The sequence below is a fragment of the Pseudopodoces humilis genome, chromosome 1 (genome assembly GCF_049639895.1).
Source record: "Pseudopodoces humilis isolate 2021_Gansu_Grassland_sample_001 chromosome 1, ASM4963989v1, whole genome shotgun sequence".
Taxonomy (NCBI): domain Eukaryota; kingdom Metazoa; phylum Chordata; class Aves; order Passeriformes; family Paridae; genus Pseudopodoces; species Pseudopodoces humilis.
Window position 1 is genome coordinate 28,930,265 of NC_142200.1, and position 22,512 is coordinate 28,952,776.

At 37.3% G+C, this 22,512-nt stretch overlaps 1 protein-coding gene across 2 annotated transcripts in view; it reads right to left on the minus strand.

The window, feature by feature from the left end:
- Positions 1-5,718: 5,718 nt before the first annotated feature.
- Positions 5,719-22,512, minus strand: part of PKIA (cAMP-dependent protein kinase inhibitor alpha) — a 44,047-nt gene continuing 27,253 nt past the window's right edge. For both annotated transcript variants that reach the window (XM_005517077.3, XM_088063026.1), the window contains exons 2-3: positions 13,097-13,274; positions 5,719-8,247 (exon numbers count right to left, since the gene is read on the minus strand). In XM_005517077.3, the coding sequence (XP_005517134.1) occupies positions 8,168-8,247; positions 13,097-13,247 (231 nt within the window). In that variant the 5' untranslated portion in view covers positions 13,248-13,274 and the 3' untranslated portion in view covers positions 5,719-8,167. The remainder of the gene's footprint in view (positions 8,248-13,096; positions 13,275-22,512) is intronic.

Consider the following 22,512-nt stretch of genomic DNA (forward strand, 5'->3'; position numbering starts at 1 on the left):
ACAGCAAAAAGAGAAAAAAATTTGTTGATAAAAAATTGAACCCACAGCAGCACTAAGTCACCTTTCAGACATCAGCAAAGAAGGTAGGAAATAGGTTTACTCACCAGAGCTCTTTTCTGTTGACCCCTTCTCTTTGAAACATCTTGGGTTACTTACGGTACTAGCCACCAAATTCCTACATTTATCTTTTTAACACCTAGTTGTTTGGCCCAGATCATGGGAATAGCACAAGGAAAGAGAGGTCTATCATAGACATTCTGTAATGCTTTGGAATTTCCCTTCTTCTGCATTTGCCTTGATGACATTTCTGAGGGTTTTCTGTTTGCTTGTTTGGGGTTTTGCAGGGGCAAATTCTGGTAAGCACAAGCTTTCCACAAATTTCAGATGACTATTCTTTGGTTTTGCTATGATGACTATTTAAAAGTTTATAGCCTATTTGATATACTCAGATTGTTAATTTCCTGATAGTCAATGTCACCAGGAAGGTGCAGTATTTTGTCTGTACTGTCAGACAGTGACAGAGTACAGATGAACATAGGCTGGGATTCTTTTGGGTGTCCTCATAGCTATCAGTTTGAATGAAGACCAGCCAATAATGCATTTCTGATTTTACTTCACCTACTGCAACCAGTTGCAAGGCCTACTTTAAAACCCCAGGTTTATTTCCAGTAGTTATGGAAATCTTATTTATGGGGTATGGGTGCAGTGCCTGGGGAAGTTCTGAAAAATAATGTTTTAAGAGATTAAATACAAAAGCCAAGGCCATAATTCAGTCATGTAAAAGATACATTTACAATACTCCGCTGTCATGATTTTCAAAGAGTTTTCTCAACCCGTTAATCTCCCTAAGCCTTTGTATTATGAGTTGGTTTAATTTTGAATCCTTCTATTTAAAAATACACCCCAGTGCCACCAGGAGGTGTCCGTGTGCCATTTTTTGGTTACTTTCTGGGGTCCTCGCCTTTTTTTTAATTTTGGGGGGAGAGCTCCATAATAATGCCATAATAGTAGCAGCTTCTATAGAACCATTATTATTGATATTATACACTGCTGGTATTTGCATGTCCAAACAGAAGAGGATATTGTGTTTGTGTCCAGAGAGTTCTTAATTCTTTCCACGGATGAGAGAATTACGGATGAAAAAGACCTGTTGAGTCATCCATCTTCTTCCCTTCTGGCATGCCCTGTTCTCTGAAATATACTGTATAATGTATTGAGTGAGGATATCAGTCTGTTGCTAGGGAAATGATGACTATAATCAGATGTTACACAGTCTACATTTTGACTGCATTGCAGGATCAAAGATGAGGCTGTGAAAACAAAGATTTTTACTGAAACACTTAAGCTGTGCCCTATTTGTACTTGTGTATAATTTCCAGGAAGACAGGAGTGTATACTTCAAAAAGCTAAATATCTCACAGTATTTTTATGTTGCATATTCTTACTGGGTCTGTGATGTTTAATTGAAAAGTATATAGTGTAGTTTCAGTGCAAATACAGGCATAAAATATTTACAGATCCAGAGGACATCACAAATAACTACAAGAAATTGTATTACACTTCAGCCTGAAGTAGACCCATTTTAATTACCACATAGATACTCAGCAGTGTCCATCAGAGTGAATATTAAATCTATTTTCATTTGAATATCAGCTAGGAAGAAAAAATTGATAAAATATACCTTGTGATAGAAGGTATGGTTCAGTTGTACTCCACAGGCTCTCTTGAAAATCCTATTCCAACTAAACCAAAATACAGTGTGTTGCAACAGTCACAAGCATCACCTGTGGATGCTGTGTCTTAGGGAGGGCCATGTGCAGGATTGTCACTTTTTTCATGGCTGTACAGCCAGACTGAGTTTTTCTACTTTTCATTGCATCTTCTAACCAATGTATTTTGATAAAGTGCACACAATCTTCGTTAAGAAGAAATTGTTAGCCTGCAAACAATTTCCAAATACAATGGTGCATTGTATGGGTTATGGCTAAACTTCTTAAAATGTTAAAAAGCTTTTTAAGTTTGCCAGATCTAATTTAGTAGCCACATTTCTATGAGGATATGATTTTCAGGCTACCTGTGTAACACTCCAAGTTTAAAGCCCCCCTCCCTCCCCAAATTTATACATAGTACTGGTGTCTTATATTCATCTGTAACTATAATACCATTCCACCAAACACCTAGCATAGCCTCTTCCAGGACCAGTTATTGGATTCCCACAAGTGATGGCAGTCCCAGGACATTTTAAAGTAGATCTTCACCCCAAGGACACATCTATGTTCTTTTCTGTTGATAGAGAGAAATATTAAAGCAGAAGGGCATATCATTACAGTGCATGTGTTCTTGTATCAATAGCCAGCTACTCACCCAATTGGAAAGAATGTGGAAACAGAAGTCATTTTACAGGCAAGTGAGTTGACTAAACTAGCAGCAAACACAGTGAAATTTCACTAAGACTTAACAGATTCCCACATCTAAGACATGGCTAATACACATTGGCTAAACACTTGCCATTTGAGTACCCTAATAACTGAATTCTATTAAGGAAAATGCATGGTTTTGGTGATGTGCACATTTTAATACTGAATTTCTTTGCACAATCACATGTTGTCCTTTTTTTATTGAAAAAAAGAACCAGCAAATAAAAATATACGAGCAATGAAATGGATCTGTTAGCATGCTGTGTGGTTAAAAATATCATGTTTTCTTTGCTTTCTTGGAAGCCTGTTTTTGGGTTGATAATTAACTGTTTTGTGTATCTGTTTGCAATACCCAATGTTTGATGAATGCAACGAGACAATTTACATGCTAATGCAACAAACCAGATGTAGAATAGATCAACTCACATGCAGAGCTGCTCAAGATTTGATCTCTCAACAAGGATTTCCCATACCTCTTGTAGGTGACATGTCAGTATTTCCTATAAATTACTGCCAAGCTACCTTTTTAAAAAATTTAATCTCTTATCTTTTTGTATGCAAAATCCTCATTAATTTTTCAGGTTCAAAAGTTTGGGTTCTTTTTCATGAAACTAGATCTAAGTATTAACTGATAAACCACTGATAAAATAGGTTTATTATTTAGCAAATACAAAACACTTATCACCTTTCTTTGCTATTGAAAGAAGGTGGTGTGGATTTTTTACAAATGTTTTTGTCTCAGATATTTTGGGAGCACTCAAGATCATCTGCCTCAGTTGAACTTTTGTAAAGCTACTTGCTATCACACTACACTCATGGATCAGCACTGGAGAATTTCCTAACAGCAAACAGGACTGAAAGTGTATACTGATGGCTAATTTGCTAAAAGCTTACCTTAAGAACTCATAAGCAAGTCATCACTAGCACTGGTCTTTCTACAAACATTTTGTTTCAGGGTACTGAAGCATGTGTTGCCTGAAAATACCAAGAGACCATTTATAAACACATCATGTGTTGACAAGTCTGTCCTGTCCTCAATCCTAAAACATCAGCAGCTCCTAAGCCATAATGTAAAAATCAATGTAAAATGACAGTACATCAAGTCCTGCTGCTTTCAGAAGACGGGGATGCTTTTTGTAATCATGAGTGCACTATATTTTTGTTTACCTTTACTCTCTGCTTTCAAACTTGTTCATATTTTGTTAACTCACTATTAGATAGCGAATTAATACTCAAACACATTGATCATTTCTGTCCCTACTCTCTTGCAGGAGAAAGTAAGTTCAGCCTGAAGATGTAGAGAACAGTGAGAATGTTCATGCTACAACCTTTATTTCTATAATTTTCTTATCTGTTAAGTGTTTCTGCTTTTTGAGAGCATTCTGTGATCTGTGTTAGAGAACAAGAGGTATCTTTGATTTCATTAGAACCTGGTGATACTCGGACTGGTCTCAATGGTACGTGCCACAGATTTATGGATGCTTCTGTTCTAGAGTACAGCTGAAAACCTGAAGTTGGTTCTGAAATCAAAATAACACCTAAAGTTGAACAATTTGTCTTTTTAGCCACTATCAACACATCCTAACTCTTCATCATATAATGGAGGAAGCTATTTTGTGCACTGGGCCCACCTGCCTTACTATTAAGAAAAGATATCCTCCTTATATTGCTGGCCTATCTTCCTGAATTCACACTTCCTTCCTGGCTCTATTGCTTCTCTTGTGAAAAGAACTTTGAAACAGATCCCATCTGTGCAATGACCAAAAAGATTAAGTGAAACAATCTTTCCACTCAAGTCTTTAGTCAGTCAATTTACAGTATTTCTAGGGTATCATTTTACATCAGGGAACCACGGGACAGAAAATAAACCAGCTAGAAAGAGAGGCAGAGCAAAACAAAGTAACAAGTTGGCAAAAAAACCCCAGCAGTTCAACAAAGGAACACTGCTGAGGTAAGGCAAACTCTGTCAAAGCTGAGGTTACTATACTGTGCTCAGTCTCAACAGCAGCTCTCAGTCCTTCCTCTGAACAAAATTCCATGATGTTTCTGAAACATAAAATACAAACAAAATTAAGAACACCCGAAATTCTACAATTTAGCTAAGAAAGGCATTCATACTGTAGAAATTCCACCTTAACCACTTTGGTAGTTGCTCCTTCTGGGCACCAGATAATTAATTATCCATTTGCACTCCTATGAGGATACATCTTTTCCCATTTCAGAATTTTGGGGAAAAAAAAATGCAAGAGAAATTACACAGATGAGGACCCAGTATACTGACATTTTTTCACATTCAATAATGGTGTTATTAAAGGTCATGGTGAACTTTTGGCTCTAAGATGATGGTTTGATGAAGTAACAAATGTGTGTGCCTGCTGCTGTCTTTTAACACATGTTTTTTTGAAGTACATGGCCAACACTGAAGGAAATAAGTCAAAGAAAGAAATGCCAATTATAGTGCTAATAGTTCTGCTTGTTTCAAGTGGACAGGGAACCTGGACCCTGCAAGTGCAATATTTGTGGATATAGTCATAGACTTTATTATGGAAACAAGAACATGAATATAGAGACTTTTTAAGAGATGGTCCTTCAGAGTGACCAAGAGACTGTAAAAAAACAAACCCAAAAATGAAACAAAAACCCCATCTCCATCCCACTAAAGCCAAATCTTTTAAGGATAAGGAGTATTTATTATGCTGATATTCCAGACCTGACTTTGTTGTGTTTATATAGCTTTTCGGGAAGATCTTTCTAAGACAAGCATGGATTAAACAGACATTTAATTATTACGAACACAATAAAATAGAAAGAAGATACTGGAAAAGAAGCCAGAGTGTGAAGTGAACTGAAAAAGGTAACTAACAAAAGCAAAAATAACCCAGTCAAAATCTGATTCTGCCATCAGTGTCCCTCTTATATGATGCAATTACACAGAAGTAAAGGTGTGAATATATTGAAAGTAGCTTTTCTGTAATTGGTGCTTCTGCTTTGGTAACAATAATATTTAAGATACACTGCGGTGACTTGGCACAGACTAACCACATGTTTACATTAAGTGAGGCCTGCTTATAGATGCTACAGAAATATCCAAAATTGGGATAGCAAACACAGTTCAAGTGATAAACCAAGCACTTGTACACTTTTGAGAGAAGAGGAACATAAATAGCCTTTTACTCCACTAAAATTAACAATGCTGTTTTCCATCACAAAGAGACAGGTTTCAAAAATCAGAAAAATTCTCCATAATTTGTTTAAAAACAAGAGAAAAAAGAGGAGAAACAGAAGAAACAGGTACAAAATAGAGAGGAAAGGCTGAAATTAATTTTATTTAACAACACAAAAGAATTAAGAAGGAAAGTATACTAAAATAAAGAAAAGCAGTGAAGGAAAATAAGGAAAACCATCATTTTAATATACTGTAAATACTTATTTCACTATTGCCTTTTTTTGCAACATTTTACTGATGTTTCATGGATCATCAATAAAGAAACACTATAAAAAAAACCTCTAGAATCCTATTTCCTTCTGGCATTTGTGCTAGATTGACAGTAACTAGTCCATGACAACGAGTTCAGCTTGAAGACTTGATGCAAGAGCAAAAAGGGGAGAAATAATTAAAAAAAAGTCAGTAATAATGTGTTAAGTCTGAAAGGAACACCAAGTGAAACAAATGAATGAAAATCATTTAAGGATAACAGTATTTCCAAAGCAAATGGACTACTTCTCTTACCAAGAAGATAGGGCATTTGACAGCTAGTAAGACAGCAAGGCATTCAGCTTCCAAACACTAAAAGTTGAGAGTTAATATTACACGCGTGAGCCACAAGCATACGGCTGGCTTGTTTTTTATTAACACTAATAAATGATCTCATAATACTGATCAGAAGTGGGTTTTTCCTCCACACATCTCACAAAAGATTCTCAGGTGACAAATACTATGATACATATGGTGGAAACAAACAGCTGTGGCCACAAAGATGTCTTGTTAATTGATGATTAATATATTCAGGAAGCAATAACACTATTCATTAGTAAAAGTTTACAAACATTAAAAAGTGCATAACATTTGAAACCAACAACACAAAAATATATATAATATATATACTATATATAAAGTGACATCACCTCCTATTAATAAAAGAAAACAAATCTTCTGACCTTGTGATTGGTGCTTGTGTGATTGCCATGGTTTACTATCAGTCACTCTCTTCACTCACCTTAGTCACACAGAGGTGTGGCTGCCCCATTTTGCAGCATTCAGCCTCATGTATGGCCTTGTCTATTGGGGCAGGATGAGGGGAAAAAACAAATCAATCAGCAATAGCTACGCAGAACAGGTTATTAATTTGTAGATATTTTAAGTGATGTCCTGGATGGACAAGCTATCCTGGTATTTTGATGAAGGCCCGGTTTGGACTGTCATTTTGGAATAGATGAAATGGGAAAAAATCTAGTCTTTGGGTGCTAGATGCCAAGTCTCTCACCTCCCTCTCCAACTCCAAGCCACAAGGCTACTGTAGCAGATTCTAGCACTCAGCTGTCCTGGTGCATCAGTAGCAGGCTACTGGCTGTGCAAACTCAACAGCCTGATCAACGGAGGCAAAGGGAAGGAATAGTAAAAATTGAACCTCTTGCTGAATTCAGCCCAGGATCCACTCATTGGACTATCCTGCATTCTAAAACTCATTTCAGAATACATAATTGGCAATAGCCTATGCCAGTTATTTTCCCATGTGTAAACAAGGCCTATCTTTTACAATGTGAATCAGGAAAACCTCTAGCACCGTGGAATTAGTTTGAATTTTAACCCATATAAGGTTATAAATGTATTCTTAAAACTACTGTAACAATAAAATACTTGGAATAACATTTTAAAAAAATATCTCAGAGAAAGATTAAGAAATTGGGACCAAAATTAGAAAAATGGGGAAGAATAACATAAAAGATTCAATTTGAGTCTCTGATATGCAACTAACTACAGGCAAGTGGCAAAACTGTACCAAAGACACAACACACGCTCAAGTATTCACATTAACAAATCGTTTTGAAGGCTCATCTAGTAACAAATTAGAGTGTTGCTGAGTCATTTAGGTTTAGGCATAATCAATTTAGCGGTTGACGTTTAGATCTATCATGTGCACATCACCACCTTATGCAAAAAACCAGCCCTTTCAAAACGTTTGGTAGAAAAATTCACAGTAACAGAAATATTCTTCATAAGCAGTTGAGAAGGGGCAGTGTGGAGCATCTAAGTCGTACAATACAAAAACCATTGTAAATAACAGAGCTGTAAAACAGATGCAAAGTTCTAAAAACAGTGCTTTCTTTACAGTTCTTATAATGGGCAAACACTTTGGCCAGAGAATTTTAAACTCTGAGGATCACACAAGCCTTTGCTTAAGATACACAATTAGATCCTCTGATGTTTCAAAGGCCATTTGCTACAAGATTTACCTGTTCTACTTTCTAAAAGTGTTCCCATTGAGTAGTCATTATGAAGGGATCCATCTGATGACACTATCCCAAAAAATCAATACATGTTCAACCATTGCTAATGACAGAGGTAGAGAAAATTCTGTCTTCTGTCACAGCTTGTACCCAGATTTTTAGCATTGTGTTGAGTGGGTTCCAGCAGTGAAGACACATGCACTTTCTTTTCTACCAGCTTGCTCATGGAAACAAATTTGTTCCAGCACACTCCTGTAGCCTGAAAACATCCAGCAGCTGCTCCACTCGGTCAAAGTCCGATGTCAGCTCTCTTGCTTTGCTGCCTCCCCTTGGGCCTCCCCGGTTTGCTCACTTGGGTTTCGTTGTGCATCTCCTTCTCCTTCTATAACACAGGAAAAAAAGGATGAGAAACCTACCCTAAAATAAAGAGAACCCTGATTGTTCATCCATCATTTTCAGAAACAAAGTAAAAAGAAACTGAAATATGAAACTCTTCACTACTAAGATAGCTACACTTTGTTTTAGAAAGTGACTCTTGAGAAGCAAATTCCTAGCTGCAATCACAAGTAACACAATAAATAAAAAGCAAAGGTAGCTAAAAAATAATGAATTTAACAAAAACAGTAATTGGTGAAAATTTATTCACTATGATGCTGTAACAGTATAAGAGAAAAAAAACCACATTGCACCAATCTGAACGGAGTTTGCTACAAAGAGATGCAACTTCAATAAAAGCTGTAGCTTGTTAAAGCTGCTTTAGTTCTGTGCATCTGTTTTCAGCATCACGTCCATGGAGTTCAGTCCAGCTGTCTCACTGCAAACCACAGAACAACCTGAGGAACAGATCACATCCTGCAGAGGCACAGTGAGCAGAGCAGACAACTCACAGTCTGTCTAAAGAAGGCTAAGAAAAGCATTGTCAAATGTGTTTACTATCTACATGCAAAGCGTTGTATTTCACATAACAATTAAAGACCCCACAGGTTCAGGCAACAGGAAGGTAGGTGCAAGAGAGACACAAGTCCCTGAACACTGGACTGATCAGCTATAGATACACAACAAGGAATAATGTTAAGACATACATTGTCTCTTGTATGTTGCAAGGATTCTGAGTAATCTGTACTGAAATGGTTTGATAAATTACGGGAAGAAAATTCCATGGCTAGGTTGTAAGGAGGTCTAGATAGATGTAGCAGTGCCTCCTAATTTTAATCTACAGATCTTTAGAATGAAGTCAGGGCTCTCAATGCAGATATTTATTGTTTCTTCATTTCAGATCACATGGTGCATCTGCAGATTTATTTCTGTTTATAGAAATAAGCATCATAAACGCCTTCTCTTCTCTGTGTAGAAGAAAGGGCACACTGGTAGGGGAGAAAGTTCTTTGCCTTGCAAAAAACATTGCAAACAGCTTAGACATGACAGCTGTGTTTTGTGCATGCACTGGGTATTTAGGCAGGAAAATGCTCCAAAGGGTACTGTGAATTATCACATTCAACCTGATTGAAAGTTGCATGGAAAGTTGATTACCCATTAAACAGGTTTGCTCTGTTCATTATGGGCTGAGTAGTAAATACACAATTGTTTTGCAAGGCACTTTCTCAGAAAACTCTTCTTCACTTTCATCTCTCAAATTAGAAAGGATTCCATCAGGACAGAACTATGTGTGATTATTTACTATTGGGCAGAAATCCCTTTTGCCCCACTTGTCCAGACACTTTCTGCAAACCTCCTACATTTATTCTGATACTGCAGAAGATGTGATAAGTGTAATTTCAGGGTTTTGTTTCTTTTATGCCTGCTCTGCCCTACATTTATTCTGACTACTACTATGTGGGAAAGTCAAACTTGCCTGGTGGAAATCTCATCAACAAAAATAATAGGAAAATAATCCCAAAACTGAAGAGTAAAAAACACTCTTTCAAGGAATTTGTGTTTAAAAGAAAAATCACTCCTGGACAAAAAGCCTAAATTTTTCACTACCTTAAACATAGAGTACAGAGTTCCAAGGAAAGAGCACTAAGGTTCTAATATACCACTTCTCGAAAGATTCTCTAAACTTGCTGAAAAAACTGACTAATCTACGTTCATTTGATCTATAATACACTATCTTGGTACCAGTTTTTTCCTTCTACTGGCAGAGCTCTCCTACTAAAGGCTTTAAAATATACTTACAGAGATAAATTTGCTTTAAAGTTCTGAGAACCTCAACACTGCAAAGCACATTGCTATTCTTCCTTTAAAGTCTGATGGCTAGAAACCCTGAAGAGCAAGACTGTCATTTTTATACATAATTTTCAAAGCAGCAGGCAGTATTAAAAAAAGAAGCAAAACCAAATAATACAATACTCTAAGCCACAATACAGTTGTGTGAGTTGGTCAGCTGGCTACAGTTACCAGTCCTGCTAATGTGCAGCTTTTACCTCCATTTTCTTCCTGTAACATTACTGACACTACAGTGTCTATCACTATTCCTCCTGCTTACACCCAAAACATTTCTACCATGGACTAAAATCAATTACTTTCAATCACTAATTTCTACAGTTTTCTGTATTTTTTTTAGTTCTTCATTCCAGTTCTGTATGTCTTCAACACCCTATTACCACCATTATTTGTAGGTGCTTGGACCAAGCATCTACAACTTTTACAAGGAAATGTCCTTTTCACTTCTGTGTTCTATAGCACATAGAAAACCAGCAGTTTGTTTTAGAGATAGATCTGCAGAGGCTTCATTGTACTTTTTCTTCACTACATCATTTAGCTACAACCTGCAAGATGACCAAGTCTCTTCGATTGCACTGGTTACCTTGAGAGTGCTGAGCAAAAGAGCTATCTGCTGATTTCCCTGCTAAAAATCTTTTGCTTCTGTCTTATGAATTCTCTTCCAGTTTTCTATCTATCAGATATACACAGTGTTGCTTTTACTCAATTTAGATAAAATGTATTGACACAGTCCTTGGAACCTGTATTTTGGGGTTTGGTAAATATATCCATTCCATAGATAATAGCAGGTTTTTAGCTTGCTATGGACAAAGAAAACTGGGACAGTTGTTTTGAAGGGAGAATATCACACAGTAATTATACTTATTACACATAATTATGCAGTAAACTCTTGATTATCTGTCGTTGGCACATTGATGAGGGGATTAACCAACACTCACTTCAGGTATCAGCTATTGAGTAACAGAAAAATACATTGTCTTTGAACAAGTCTAGTGCTGTTAAAAGCTGTTCTGTTTTTTTTCCACAGGAAATGTATCTGAAGGCTTTTCAAAGTCAATGTACTAAATATGCTTGGGTAGTTTAATTTAAATATGTTTTATAACCACCTTTCTTTTCCTTCAACATCTGCATTATCCTACTCTGCCATTACTCCATGCAGCTGAAAGCAAACACACTTGCAGTTTTGCAAGAAAATGCATGCAGCTGTAATAGAAATGAAAGGAAAGAATCGAAACTTGATGTCTATATTTATATAATTAAGTTGTACTTAGCATAAATTGTTTGACATGCACCTTGAAAGAAATAAGATATAGCTGCCAAACATTTGTTTTCTTCTTAATCCTGTCAGGTGTGATGCACATATGCATCCTACAAGCATTAATATATTCTGAACTAGGATTTTACATGCAAAATATTTTTTAGCCTCTCTTGATTTGGAATGACATGACGTGATAATACACTAATACTTGCACGAATGCTAGGTAAGACAATGCCTTTTTCAGTAATTTTGGTTTGGAGGCTTTAACTTGGCCCCTAGTTGTACTAATAATACAGGATTTAAATGTATTTTCATTATATCTAATGGAAACTGAATAACCTGAAGAAGTATGGAGACATTTCTGTGTTTCTACTATCTAAACTAATTTTATGAGCAGCTCTGTATACTTTTCTTCTGCATTGATTAAGTTACCTGGGCTTTAAAAGGGATCACCAAGAAGAACTAAAGAGACTCCTGAAAACACATTTCTGGCTTATAGCAACTCCACTGTTTAACTTAAAAATCGGGACTGCTTTTATCTTCTAAATGGACAAGATCAAAAACAATTTTGATAAGTGTAAATCTGAGACTGAAGAAAATTAAAGCACAAAGGAACGTTGACATGCCTTTCAGATGGCACCTACTTTCTATTTTTCCAACATTTTACACCTGTCCCCACTAAAATAAAAAGACACACCTACACACATACTTATAAAGCATTTTTTTAAAAATAGAAATAAACTAAAGGGCCCTGCCCAGCTAGAATTGCATCTAGAGTCTATAGGTTCCAAAGTGGCAATTGCAAAAGGAATGACTTAGGACGTACATTAGTCCAAAAGCCAAAAAAAGCAGCCCTCCTTCAAAACAGCACTACAACCACCTCAACACCATGCTGCCCACATGTGATTGTTCTGTCAGAGACTGCCTCTCAGAACTCGTCTTTATCTCTGAGAAAAGTATGTGCACAAACAGGGCAGCTGCTTATCAACGGTTTCTTCTTTGCTGCATTTATTTTCTTCTGCTATTATTAAAATAAGCAAAACCCTAACATCTGAAAAGGGCTATCTGTAAGATCCATTAATCAGCTGCTACTCATCTAACATAAAAATACTCAGTCATATTACTATTTTTATTTCATGTAAGGTCCACTCTCCCTCCTTACTCTCAACTGACTATGCACAAACATTTAAAAACATTGGTAGTATTAAAGATTTAGAGTTGCATTACTGTTTATCACCTTAGAAGGAGGACAAGTATCAGCAGAAAAGAAAAAGAGAAAATTCACTCAGAAACAAAGATCCAGGTAAAACAAACAATAGTGCATTCCTATTGCTCTGCCCTTTGGCAGCTGAAAAAGTTAATTTCACAACAACCTTTCAGCAGACACATGGCTTCTACAGGCTTCAAATCAGAGAGCTTCCATTAAAGGATATTATGCAGACTTGGGTTTTAATAAAGACTTCCTTATATTTTATTTTTCATAAAATTTATCCTGATTTGGACCCTGTCACTAGGCACTCACTGCAGAACAACTTTTCTTTTTTCAGAGACATGTTGTACTTGCAAATAACCACCCTTTCTGATTATGAAATCCATGATTCTTATTGCAGGCAACCCATGCTAATTAGAAAAAAAAAAAATTTCTCCTTCTGAGGGACAAGGGAGCAATGTGGGCACATAAACCATGTGTTGTGTACTAGTTGTCATTTTAGTTTGAAATAAATATAATAAAAGCTCAAAACATACTCACCTGTTTTGTTTATATCAAGCTCTGATAACTTTAAGGCTAGTTCACTAGAGTTCCCGCCCGGAGACGACACAAGGATGTCATGTAACGCATTTCTTCTACCTGTTCTTCCTGAAGCAATAAAGTCTGCATATGTAGATTCCACATCAGTCATTGCTAACAAATATCCACATAGCAGTACCTGGATGGGAGGAAAAAAGAGAAACAAAAATCATCACTTTGACCACCATAAAAACAGATGACTTTATGGAAGGTTCCTATTACAGGGTAGATTGAGGCATCTTCTTCCACTGGTTAGCCAATCTCAAAATTCGGAGAAATTAGAGAAGGAACAAAGTAGAAAGCAAAAACACTGTGTGAATTTTATGCCATCTGTATGCAACAGTATCTTACCCAACTTCATTTTCCATGCTTCATAAAGAGATAGTGAGTGCTTTATAAAAGCAATGACCTCAGCAACATAATTTCTTTATGGAGTTGTCTCTGCTTTTAATATTAGCTGAGATGTAGGAGGTAGGCAGGGGGTGGAACAAAGTTCTTTTCTACTAAAAGCAAGAATGTAACGAGTAAGAAAGTACAAATTGATAATGCTTTTGGACGCAGAACCCTGTGCTCATACACAGACACAGTTATGTTTTGTATATTTTCTTTTCTCTTAGTATTAGTTTTGGCATTGTATACAGATCTCTTCAAGCTCAACTAATTTATTTTGGTGTGGCAGTTTCCCTAAAGTGAATGCATTACCATAATGCTTCTGAAATGAGTAGAGACGTGCTACCAGAGCAAGCAGAATAGCTAAACTAGAATGCAGAGGTTTGAAAGCAGTGCTGTGTAAGCTAGGTATAAACCTAAAACTTCTTTTCATTAGAAAACAATTATTTCTTGTGTCATGGAATAATGTGATGATATGCATTAATGCAAGATCTGACAAAGATACAAGGAATACAAAATGCTATTTCAATCTCACTAAGAGAAAGATTTGCCTCTCTTCTGCAATACATGCTACAGATCTAAGCTATTAGAATTTTATTTTCTTAATTTATAAAATGTTGAAGAGTATAGGGGAGGAGCACTTTCTGTTGCTGATCACATTGCTTTTACTGTATTTTCGTGTGTATGTGTCTAAGGTTTCCTGCAAAATGCTAGGCAACCTTCCTCATGTTTTCTGTTTCCATGTAATAGAGGAATCAGGGAAGCTTTCTGCTAGAGGAGTACTCCAAAGAAAAGAAACACTACCGAACTACTAAACCAAAGCAGCACCCCCACAGTTGTATGCTTCCTCCATTCCTAAGCAGAATTTCTCTGGTTTTGCACACTGCAGACAGAGGACACGGCCACACAGGCAGAAACTCACAGCTGCCTACAGCGAGAAGCTTTAGCTGCTATTACTAAAGTAGCCAAAACTTTACATTTGCATAGAATGCACTAATCTTTCTCATCAGTTCCTACTGCAGGTGCTGGACACTGAAGCGGCTCTTGAAGTCATCACAAACATTAGCAGCAGCAAAAAGTTCAGCTTTCTTTCTTCAAATTAATGACAAAACCCCTAATTTTTAATAAACACTTTTTATTTTAAAAATAGATACAAAAAAGACTGCCAATCCTTCTCCACCCTCACCTCTGAATAACTTTACAAACCCTGTTCACTTCTCATCTTCATTCCATTCGTCACCTCCCCAGATTCAGTCAGCTGTATGAGGGTGTACGTATGATGTGTGAGAAGCCAAGAAAAGTGTTCTACACCTTATTTTATTTAGTCTAAACATAACTACATCAAGTATTATTGCAAGACTGACTGACTTGAAAAGAAGTTCACTGCTATCAAGCATTGGTATACTGAATGGCTGACAGGCTAATTTTACTCTTATGATCAAGCACTGTGATACAGGAAACAGCTTTAAAAAACCAAACCAACAAAGAAACAAAAACGCTGACAAACCAACAACCAAAACAAATCAACAACACAAAACCTAACACCACCACCTAGGGAGGGAAAAGAGGTCAGCACTGACTGAAAGCCTGCCTGACACGCGTAAAGTAGCACAGTGCCTCTGTTTAATAACAAAAGCTTTTATGAGAATGAGACCACGTGCATTTATTCCTCTGAACTGCCCTCTTATTGGAACACTGCAAGAATATTGAAGCACGTGAGAAGTCTACCATTTGTTCTTTGCCCAAGGTTCAGACACTGCAATGCCAAATGTATCAACCGTGTAGTAATGCACCATGTAACTTGCAAAGGTGAAGGGAAACAATGAGGACAGTTTTTTGTAAGAAAACAGCACAAGTTTTCAGACTTATCTGACCCATTCACTGAAGAGCATTCACCAAAATCAGAGACTAAAATATTTTAACCAGGATTCACTAATATTTGTGCATGTTCTTTATTGCAACTGACTTGTAGAAAAGGAAGTGCAAACCATGAAAGCAATCAATATACAGGCTTGGATTTCATATTAGTGTAGGAGCAGTCCAAAGTCACCACAGCTATCACCCCCGTGAAGACATTAATTTATTTTTAATTTTAATTTATTTTTAGCAAAAAAAACCCCACCCCAGAGTTGTTTTCTTTTCTTCTTTAAAAGATACATATGAGTGCATCAAGCCCAGAATAACCAGAGAAAACTATGACTGAGATGGAACAAGCTGCAGGGCTGTAAGACTTGCAAAATAATCCAGATCATACTCCATGAGATATTCCATGGATGTACAAACCATACTTCACAGAATATGCTTCTGAAATATTATACTGCTCTTGAAACATTCCATATAAATGGAGAACACCATGGGAAATCTCAAGCTTCTTTAGTTTTAGCTAAGAAATAAGTTATAAAGCCATGGAAAAATGTGCTTATAGAGAACTTGTTTTCAAATGTTCATTTTCTGTATGCTCAATATGGGATTAGTAACAACATTCTGATCAAAAAAGAATGTTATCAAACATACATTTATGACACTTCCAAATTTTCCTATCTGTGCCTCCTCCTAAATATCAAATACCATTCTGTTTTGTATTGGCATTATCCTGAGACATTACTGCATAAATATGGAACTCCACTGACATCACCCAAGAGCTCCCCTTCCAATGAATGGCTCAGCGCCCAGCAGTTTGTACTTATTCACTGAACCAGTCATTAAGGAATTAACATTCACTCAAAAAAATCTTTTTTTTTTTCCCCTTCAGTCTCTGTGGAAGGAGTGTAATTTGCTAACAACTCTGTGAAATATAATTTGAATTTCCCAAATAATTGCATTAACAGGTACTCATGCATTAAAGATTGTGGTCACAGTCCTGCTAGTTCTACAAATTTAATTTTTTCAAGAAGTTGCAAAACTGGTACTCTGCTACATGGAATTAAACTGAAACAAGAGGGCTGCAAACCTCACAGCTTCTGCCAGCAGAACCAGCAAACTGAAGAAAGAAGCTCTGAGACAATAACAATTAATGAAACCTGCTGTTGCAAGATTGGATTCCTTGGTAACTGATAATTGTGCCATCAGAAATCCCCTCCAGCTGGGCTTTACCTTTCCTCCCATGCAGAGTCACTATGCCTGATAATGGGTTAGAGTTGGCATCACAGCCCAGGGGATTTTCATACAGCATCTTTTATTTCCTCAGATTCTTCCTTTCACAAATGTCTAGAAATGTGTGTATCTTAGGCTTTTGTCTCTTTCCCTTCCCAACTCCCTCCTCACGAAAAGTTGTGCTGAAAATTATTTGTAAATACTGAAAAAATTACAGAGGATGAGAATGGTAGAGTTGTTACCTTGGATTTTAGCCAGTCTATCAAGACATGCCCGTATTGATAATGAATATTCTGTACTAAACATAAGTGGTAGAGTAAGCACCCAAGGAATGCAGAATGAGAAAGATGCCAAACACGGCTTCAACAAGGCCAAGTGCTAGGTCCTGAATTTGCACCAGGACAACCCCATGCAATGCTACAAGCTGGAGGAACAGTGGCTGAAAAGCTACTCAGCGGAAAAGGACCAGGGGATGCTGGTCAGTATCTGCTGAACATGGTCCGAAGAGTGCCGGGGTGGCCAAGAAGGCCAATGGCATCCTGGCCTGTATCAGAAATATTGTGGCCAGCAACACCGGGGCAGTGATTGTCACCCTGTACCCAGCACTGGTGAGGCAGCATCCGAATCCTGTGTTCAGCTTTGGGCCCCTCACACAAGGACAATGAGGTGCTGGAGCATGTCCAGAGAAGGGCAATGGAGCTGGCACAGAGTCTGGAGCACAAGTCCTAGAAGGAATGGCTGAGGGAGCTGGGGGCTTTTAGCCTGGAGAAAAGGAGGCTTTATATCACTGTAAACTGCCTGAAAGGAGGATGTAGACAGGCAGGGGTTGGTCTCTTCTCCCAAGTAACAAGTGACAGGATGAGAGAAAATGGTCTCAACTTGCACAAGCGCAGTTTATATTGGCTATTAGGAATACTTTTTTCACTGAAAGGGTGGTCAGGTGTTGCCCTGAAAACTAAAGCCTTCTGATAATGTTTTCATAGTTTTAGTTACTTTCCCATGAAAGTTCTATAAACATAAGTTGTTTATCACATTCCTTCTAAGAAACATCTTTTGATGGATGTTTTGCATGACCAGTGTGCTTGGGAAGGCGGTAAATTAATCATCCAATCCCTGGTCATTGTCGAGAATCTATAAATACTGGAGTCAGAGAATAGTTTTCTTCTTTCCTGTTCTAACACTGAGACCCGTCTGTGTGAATCATTTTGTGTCCTTTAGTGACAATCAGGCACTGGAAGAGGCTGTCTAGGGAAGTGGTCAATTACCACTCCTGGAAAAGTTCAAAGGACATGTAGATGTGTCACTTAGGGCCATGTTTTAGTGGTGAACAGGGTGATGTTTGGTTAATGGTTGGACTTGATGATCTTAGAGGTCTTTTCCAACCTTACTGATTCTATAATGTGATTATAATTTAACAGATACAGAATCAGTAATTCAGAATTCAGAAATTTACTAGAATACTCCTTTAACTCTAAATCCAATTTATGTTAAATTTTCTATTTCCATGCTATATGCTGCAAATGTTATCTCACAAGTTTCTGAAGATAACTGTCAAATCTCTGTAACTGAAAAAAAAAAAATCCTAAAAAGTTACTAATGAGCTCACAAATGTAATCCAAATTTGACTGTGTTCTATAATCATTCAGCGAAACCCAGCATTACACAGTGCCACTGTTCTCAAGAGTTTGGGAGGAAAACTACAGAATTATGTGATATACCAGCATGAACTGAAAATCAGTGTCGCTACTGCTCACGGGCTAGAACTTAAGTCTGTTTAAGGGACTAAACACCTAAAAGAAGCCCAAGTGAATTTGAGGTGCTAATTGGTACTCATTCTTATTTCAAAAGGAAGATAGAACAGGAGCAGGCACTTGACATACATACAGCTTGTCTATGAATTTGGCACACGCTGCTGGCAAGCACCAGAGAGCTGCCATTTTCTTGGCAAATCAGTGTAAGGCTAAGAAGTACAGTCCTTCAATGTACACTCCTGCTCCTTCTCCCTCTATGCTTAATGGCAGCATCAAATAAGAGATTTTCTAATGAATCTCTCCCAGGCCTTGGCTGCTAAATGTTGTATCACGATCAGCACATTATTTAAATGTAATTATCTATATTCAGCTTTCACAAGGGAACAAAAAAAAAGAAAAAGAAAAAGAGAATTTGTCATTTAATAGCATGTCTGATTTAGAGAAGGTGTATAATTATGCTTTTAAAATAAATTTTGGTTCCAAATCTAGCCTTAACTTAGAGACAGGGCTACAGGGCTCTTTCCAGTGAGGATACAGATCTATTCCACAGCAACCTCTACCTAGATTTCTACCTTATGCATGGCCTTCTAAGCTGAAAGTAAAACCAGAGGAACAATTTAACAGCAGCATTTTTCTTCCACAGAGATTGTATCTAATATATTATACAACAATGTGATTTTGCACAGACACAGATGAACAGGAAAACAGCATTAACTCTTGAAAGCAAATTAAAGAAAATATTAATAACGATGCACGATACCAAGCTGGACAGTATTTTAATCTGCACTTTGAAAACCCCTCATGTTGTTTTTTCTATCTGAAGTTTCTAAAGTGACCAGATCCTTAAAACAGCAATGCAGAACAGTAACTTACCTTTGACAATTAGCATACTTTTGGGGTGCATATTCTATACGTAGCAATCCTAGTACTACTAAGATCTTAATAGAAATTAGAATTTTATTTTTTTAATCATCTGATTAAACAATAAAACAGAACAAAGAAAATAACCACCTGAGATTTTTTTCAGAAAAAAAAAAAAGCTTGTTTAAATTTGCATAAAAAAGTGCTGTGAAGTCAAATAACCTTCAGCTCACAACCTATACAAGGAGTTAATGAATGAAGACAGTTAATATGTTTTCCTTCTATGGTGTCTAAGTTGCAGTTTTCCTAAAGAGATCTACAGAACTAAAAGCCAAATAGTTACAATTCTTACCATGTCCTTGTCCAGGCAAATTTCATAATTTGGTCTTTCATCCACCACTTAATCTGTGTTGAGAAATTTAGTTTTAGCTTTCATTGTTCCACAAAACTGGGCAGTGAAATAGCAGCAGCAAATTAGAAAGAAAAGGAAAAAAAAAAAGCGCAAATATAACCAATGAAGCAATACTACAGAGATCTTGGTTCTTTGGAAAGTTACAGTGCAGATATCATTGATAGTTTGGGGATTAATTAAAAAATAACAGTAAATGTTTTGATATTTTTGAAATTAACACCCTGTGAAATAAACTAATCACAACATTTAAGTATTTACATAGGGACACTATGTTCGGGAGCAGAAGAGGGTGACCTAGAACCTACCATCACTGTTCACTATCTAACCTAAAGAATAGTAATGGCAGGCAACATGTGTTTGTGAGAAAAGGCATCCACTGCTGTGTGACTTTTTACTTGCAGTTTGTCAATGAACCTCTTGGCTTGTGAAGGGAAGGAGCAAGTCAAAACACTACTTTTCAGGACACTCTGATACTCTCTATGAACAGCTAAATCCATTGCAAGCACCTTATAATCACAGAGATAGATAAAGGCCAGATGAGAGCATTTTAGCTCCTCAGGTGACACACACCTGGCAGCCCTGCTGAGCATTCATGCATCTATCTGAGCTGAAAGGAGGTCGATGTTTTAAGGTTTGGGAGGATGAGGCCAGGAGAGCAGCACCTTAGAATGCTGTGGTGCTCTAAACCAAGGAACACAGGTAGAATACTACATTGAACAAATACAGAGTTTGTACAAATGGACTGGTTACAGCCTTTGGAGAAAACCTGTTTATTGGGGTCTTTATATGGCAATCCAGAAACACTTCTTACAGAACAGTAAAATGAAATAAGCCGATGAAGACACAAACCTCACCCTTCAACAGCAAAAATGGGCTCTTCCTCAATTGCTGGGTAACTGCAAAAGACCAGTCAATTGAGGATTCATAACTGACTGGCAGCTTGGAAACAATCCATGCAGAAAAGACAAGACTTGCTGCAGAAATGTGAAGTTGATCCCTACTTAGGATCAGGATGTTTAGTAGAGGGGATGTGGATTAGGGGGGAGGGAAATTTGTGTGGGCTTTGCTCATGAAGCTCTGTATCTTCCTAACCTTGCCTTTAATTCAGGATTCGTGCTGTAAACGAGTTTGTTCTCTCAGATGCTTCTGTCAGCAGTGCCAGCGTTCACAGCCAGTGATTTAAAGGTATTGATCAACACAGGTCTCATTAGGTGAGACTGCTCCTTAGAGAACTTGACATAAGCACTGTAGTGACTAATTTTGTAATAGCCATGCCTCCTTTAGTCACTGCTACACACAGCAGCCCACACATGGCTTCACAGGGGGAAAAAGCCTCAAAATATTGAACAGTCATGATCAGTAACCTGCAAATACTTTGGGCCAAACTGCTATGAGCCACAACTCTCCACTGAAAAAAAAAATACAGGTTTAGCAAACTTTTAACTGAAGGTCTGATAGCAAGATAGTTCTGTGAATTACCCACAGACAGGTATGAGCCTTCCAATCAATGGTACATAGACAGTAATGTGGAAGCCACTCAAATAAAAGGTTTTCTATGAAACAGATTTCCAATTTTTGGCAGAAGTTTGTTGCTGCGGAAGGGGCTAAGAATGAGATCTATAAGATTATAAGAACTGTACTTGCTCAGCCTTGAGAAAAGAAGGTTTTAGGGGACGCCTTATCACCATCTTTCAGTATCTAACGGGTGGCTAGAAAGAAAACAGAGACTCCATTTTTATGAATCACATGTAAAAAAAGAGGGGTGATGAGTACAAGTTATCACTGGAGAGATTCCAGTTGGACACAAGAGGAACATTATTCACAATCAGAACACTCATCCATTGGAATAATCTCTCCAGAGAAGTGGTGTATTCCCCAGTATTGGACACCTATAAGATTCAGCTGAACAGGGTGCTGGGCCATCTTGTCTAGAGATGCTTTTGCCAAGAGAGATTGGAGCAGAAGATCCTTGAAATCCCCTTCTAGCCTGGTATCACATGATTCTGCGAATCCTACTCTAAAAGGATTTTGGTCCATTGAATTTTCTAATTCAGCATTCATAAAACTCTTATCCATGTAAGATCTATTTCCCTCACTATATATATATGTATTTTTTTTTTTTACTTTGCAGTTATACATCTTGCTAGATACTACTACGGCTTTTGAGGTGAAACAAAAACCCCAAACCACCCTCCATAAAAAGACCCCAAAAGAAAAAGCTTCCATTCTCATCAAAACAAAACAAAACAAAAAACAACCAAAAAAATCCAACAAACGTGAAGTGGCACAAAGACTGTATGCAGTACATTGTGGTGCACTTTTCCATTTAAATGGGAACCAGCTGTGTTTTCCAAAAAATAGCTCCATAGCACAAGGCAGCCTCCATTTATTTATAAGGGCTCAAATACTCAGCTGAACTATAGATTTAAATGGCTAAACATTCCTAAGTAATTCATTTTAGTTGTTGCAATTCCTAACAGCAAACCATGAAATTAACATGAAGATTCATGTTCCTTGTTACAAGCCAAGAAATGTAGCCCATCTCTTCTATATTAACTTATGCCCACTCTGGTAAAATATTTTCTGATGCAAAATTTGTTATGCAATGGGTAAGAGCTTGCTCTTCATTGTTTTAAAAGTATCAGTAAAGGTAATGGCTAGCAAGAGGATATTAACTAGCACTGCCAGGACTTATCTATGCATGTGCTGGGCTAGGGGAATATGACGGCATTACAAAAACACGATATGGATGTGAAGGATCAGATTTCAGGTGGGGAGGTACCATCCAGAAAGGGTAGTCTGTCTGCAGAACAAGACCAAAAAGGAAGAAAAGAGCATATGGAGATAAGGAGGAAACAGCAATTGCCTTA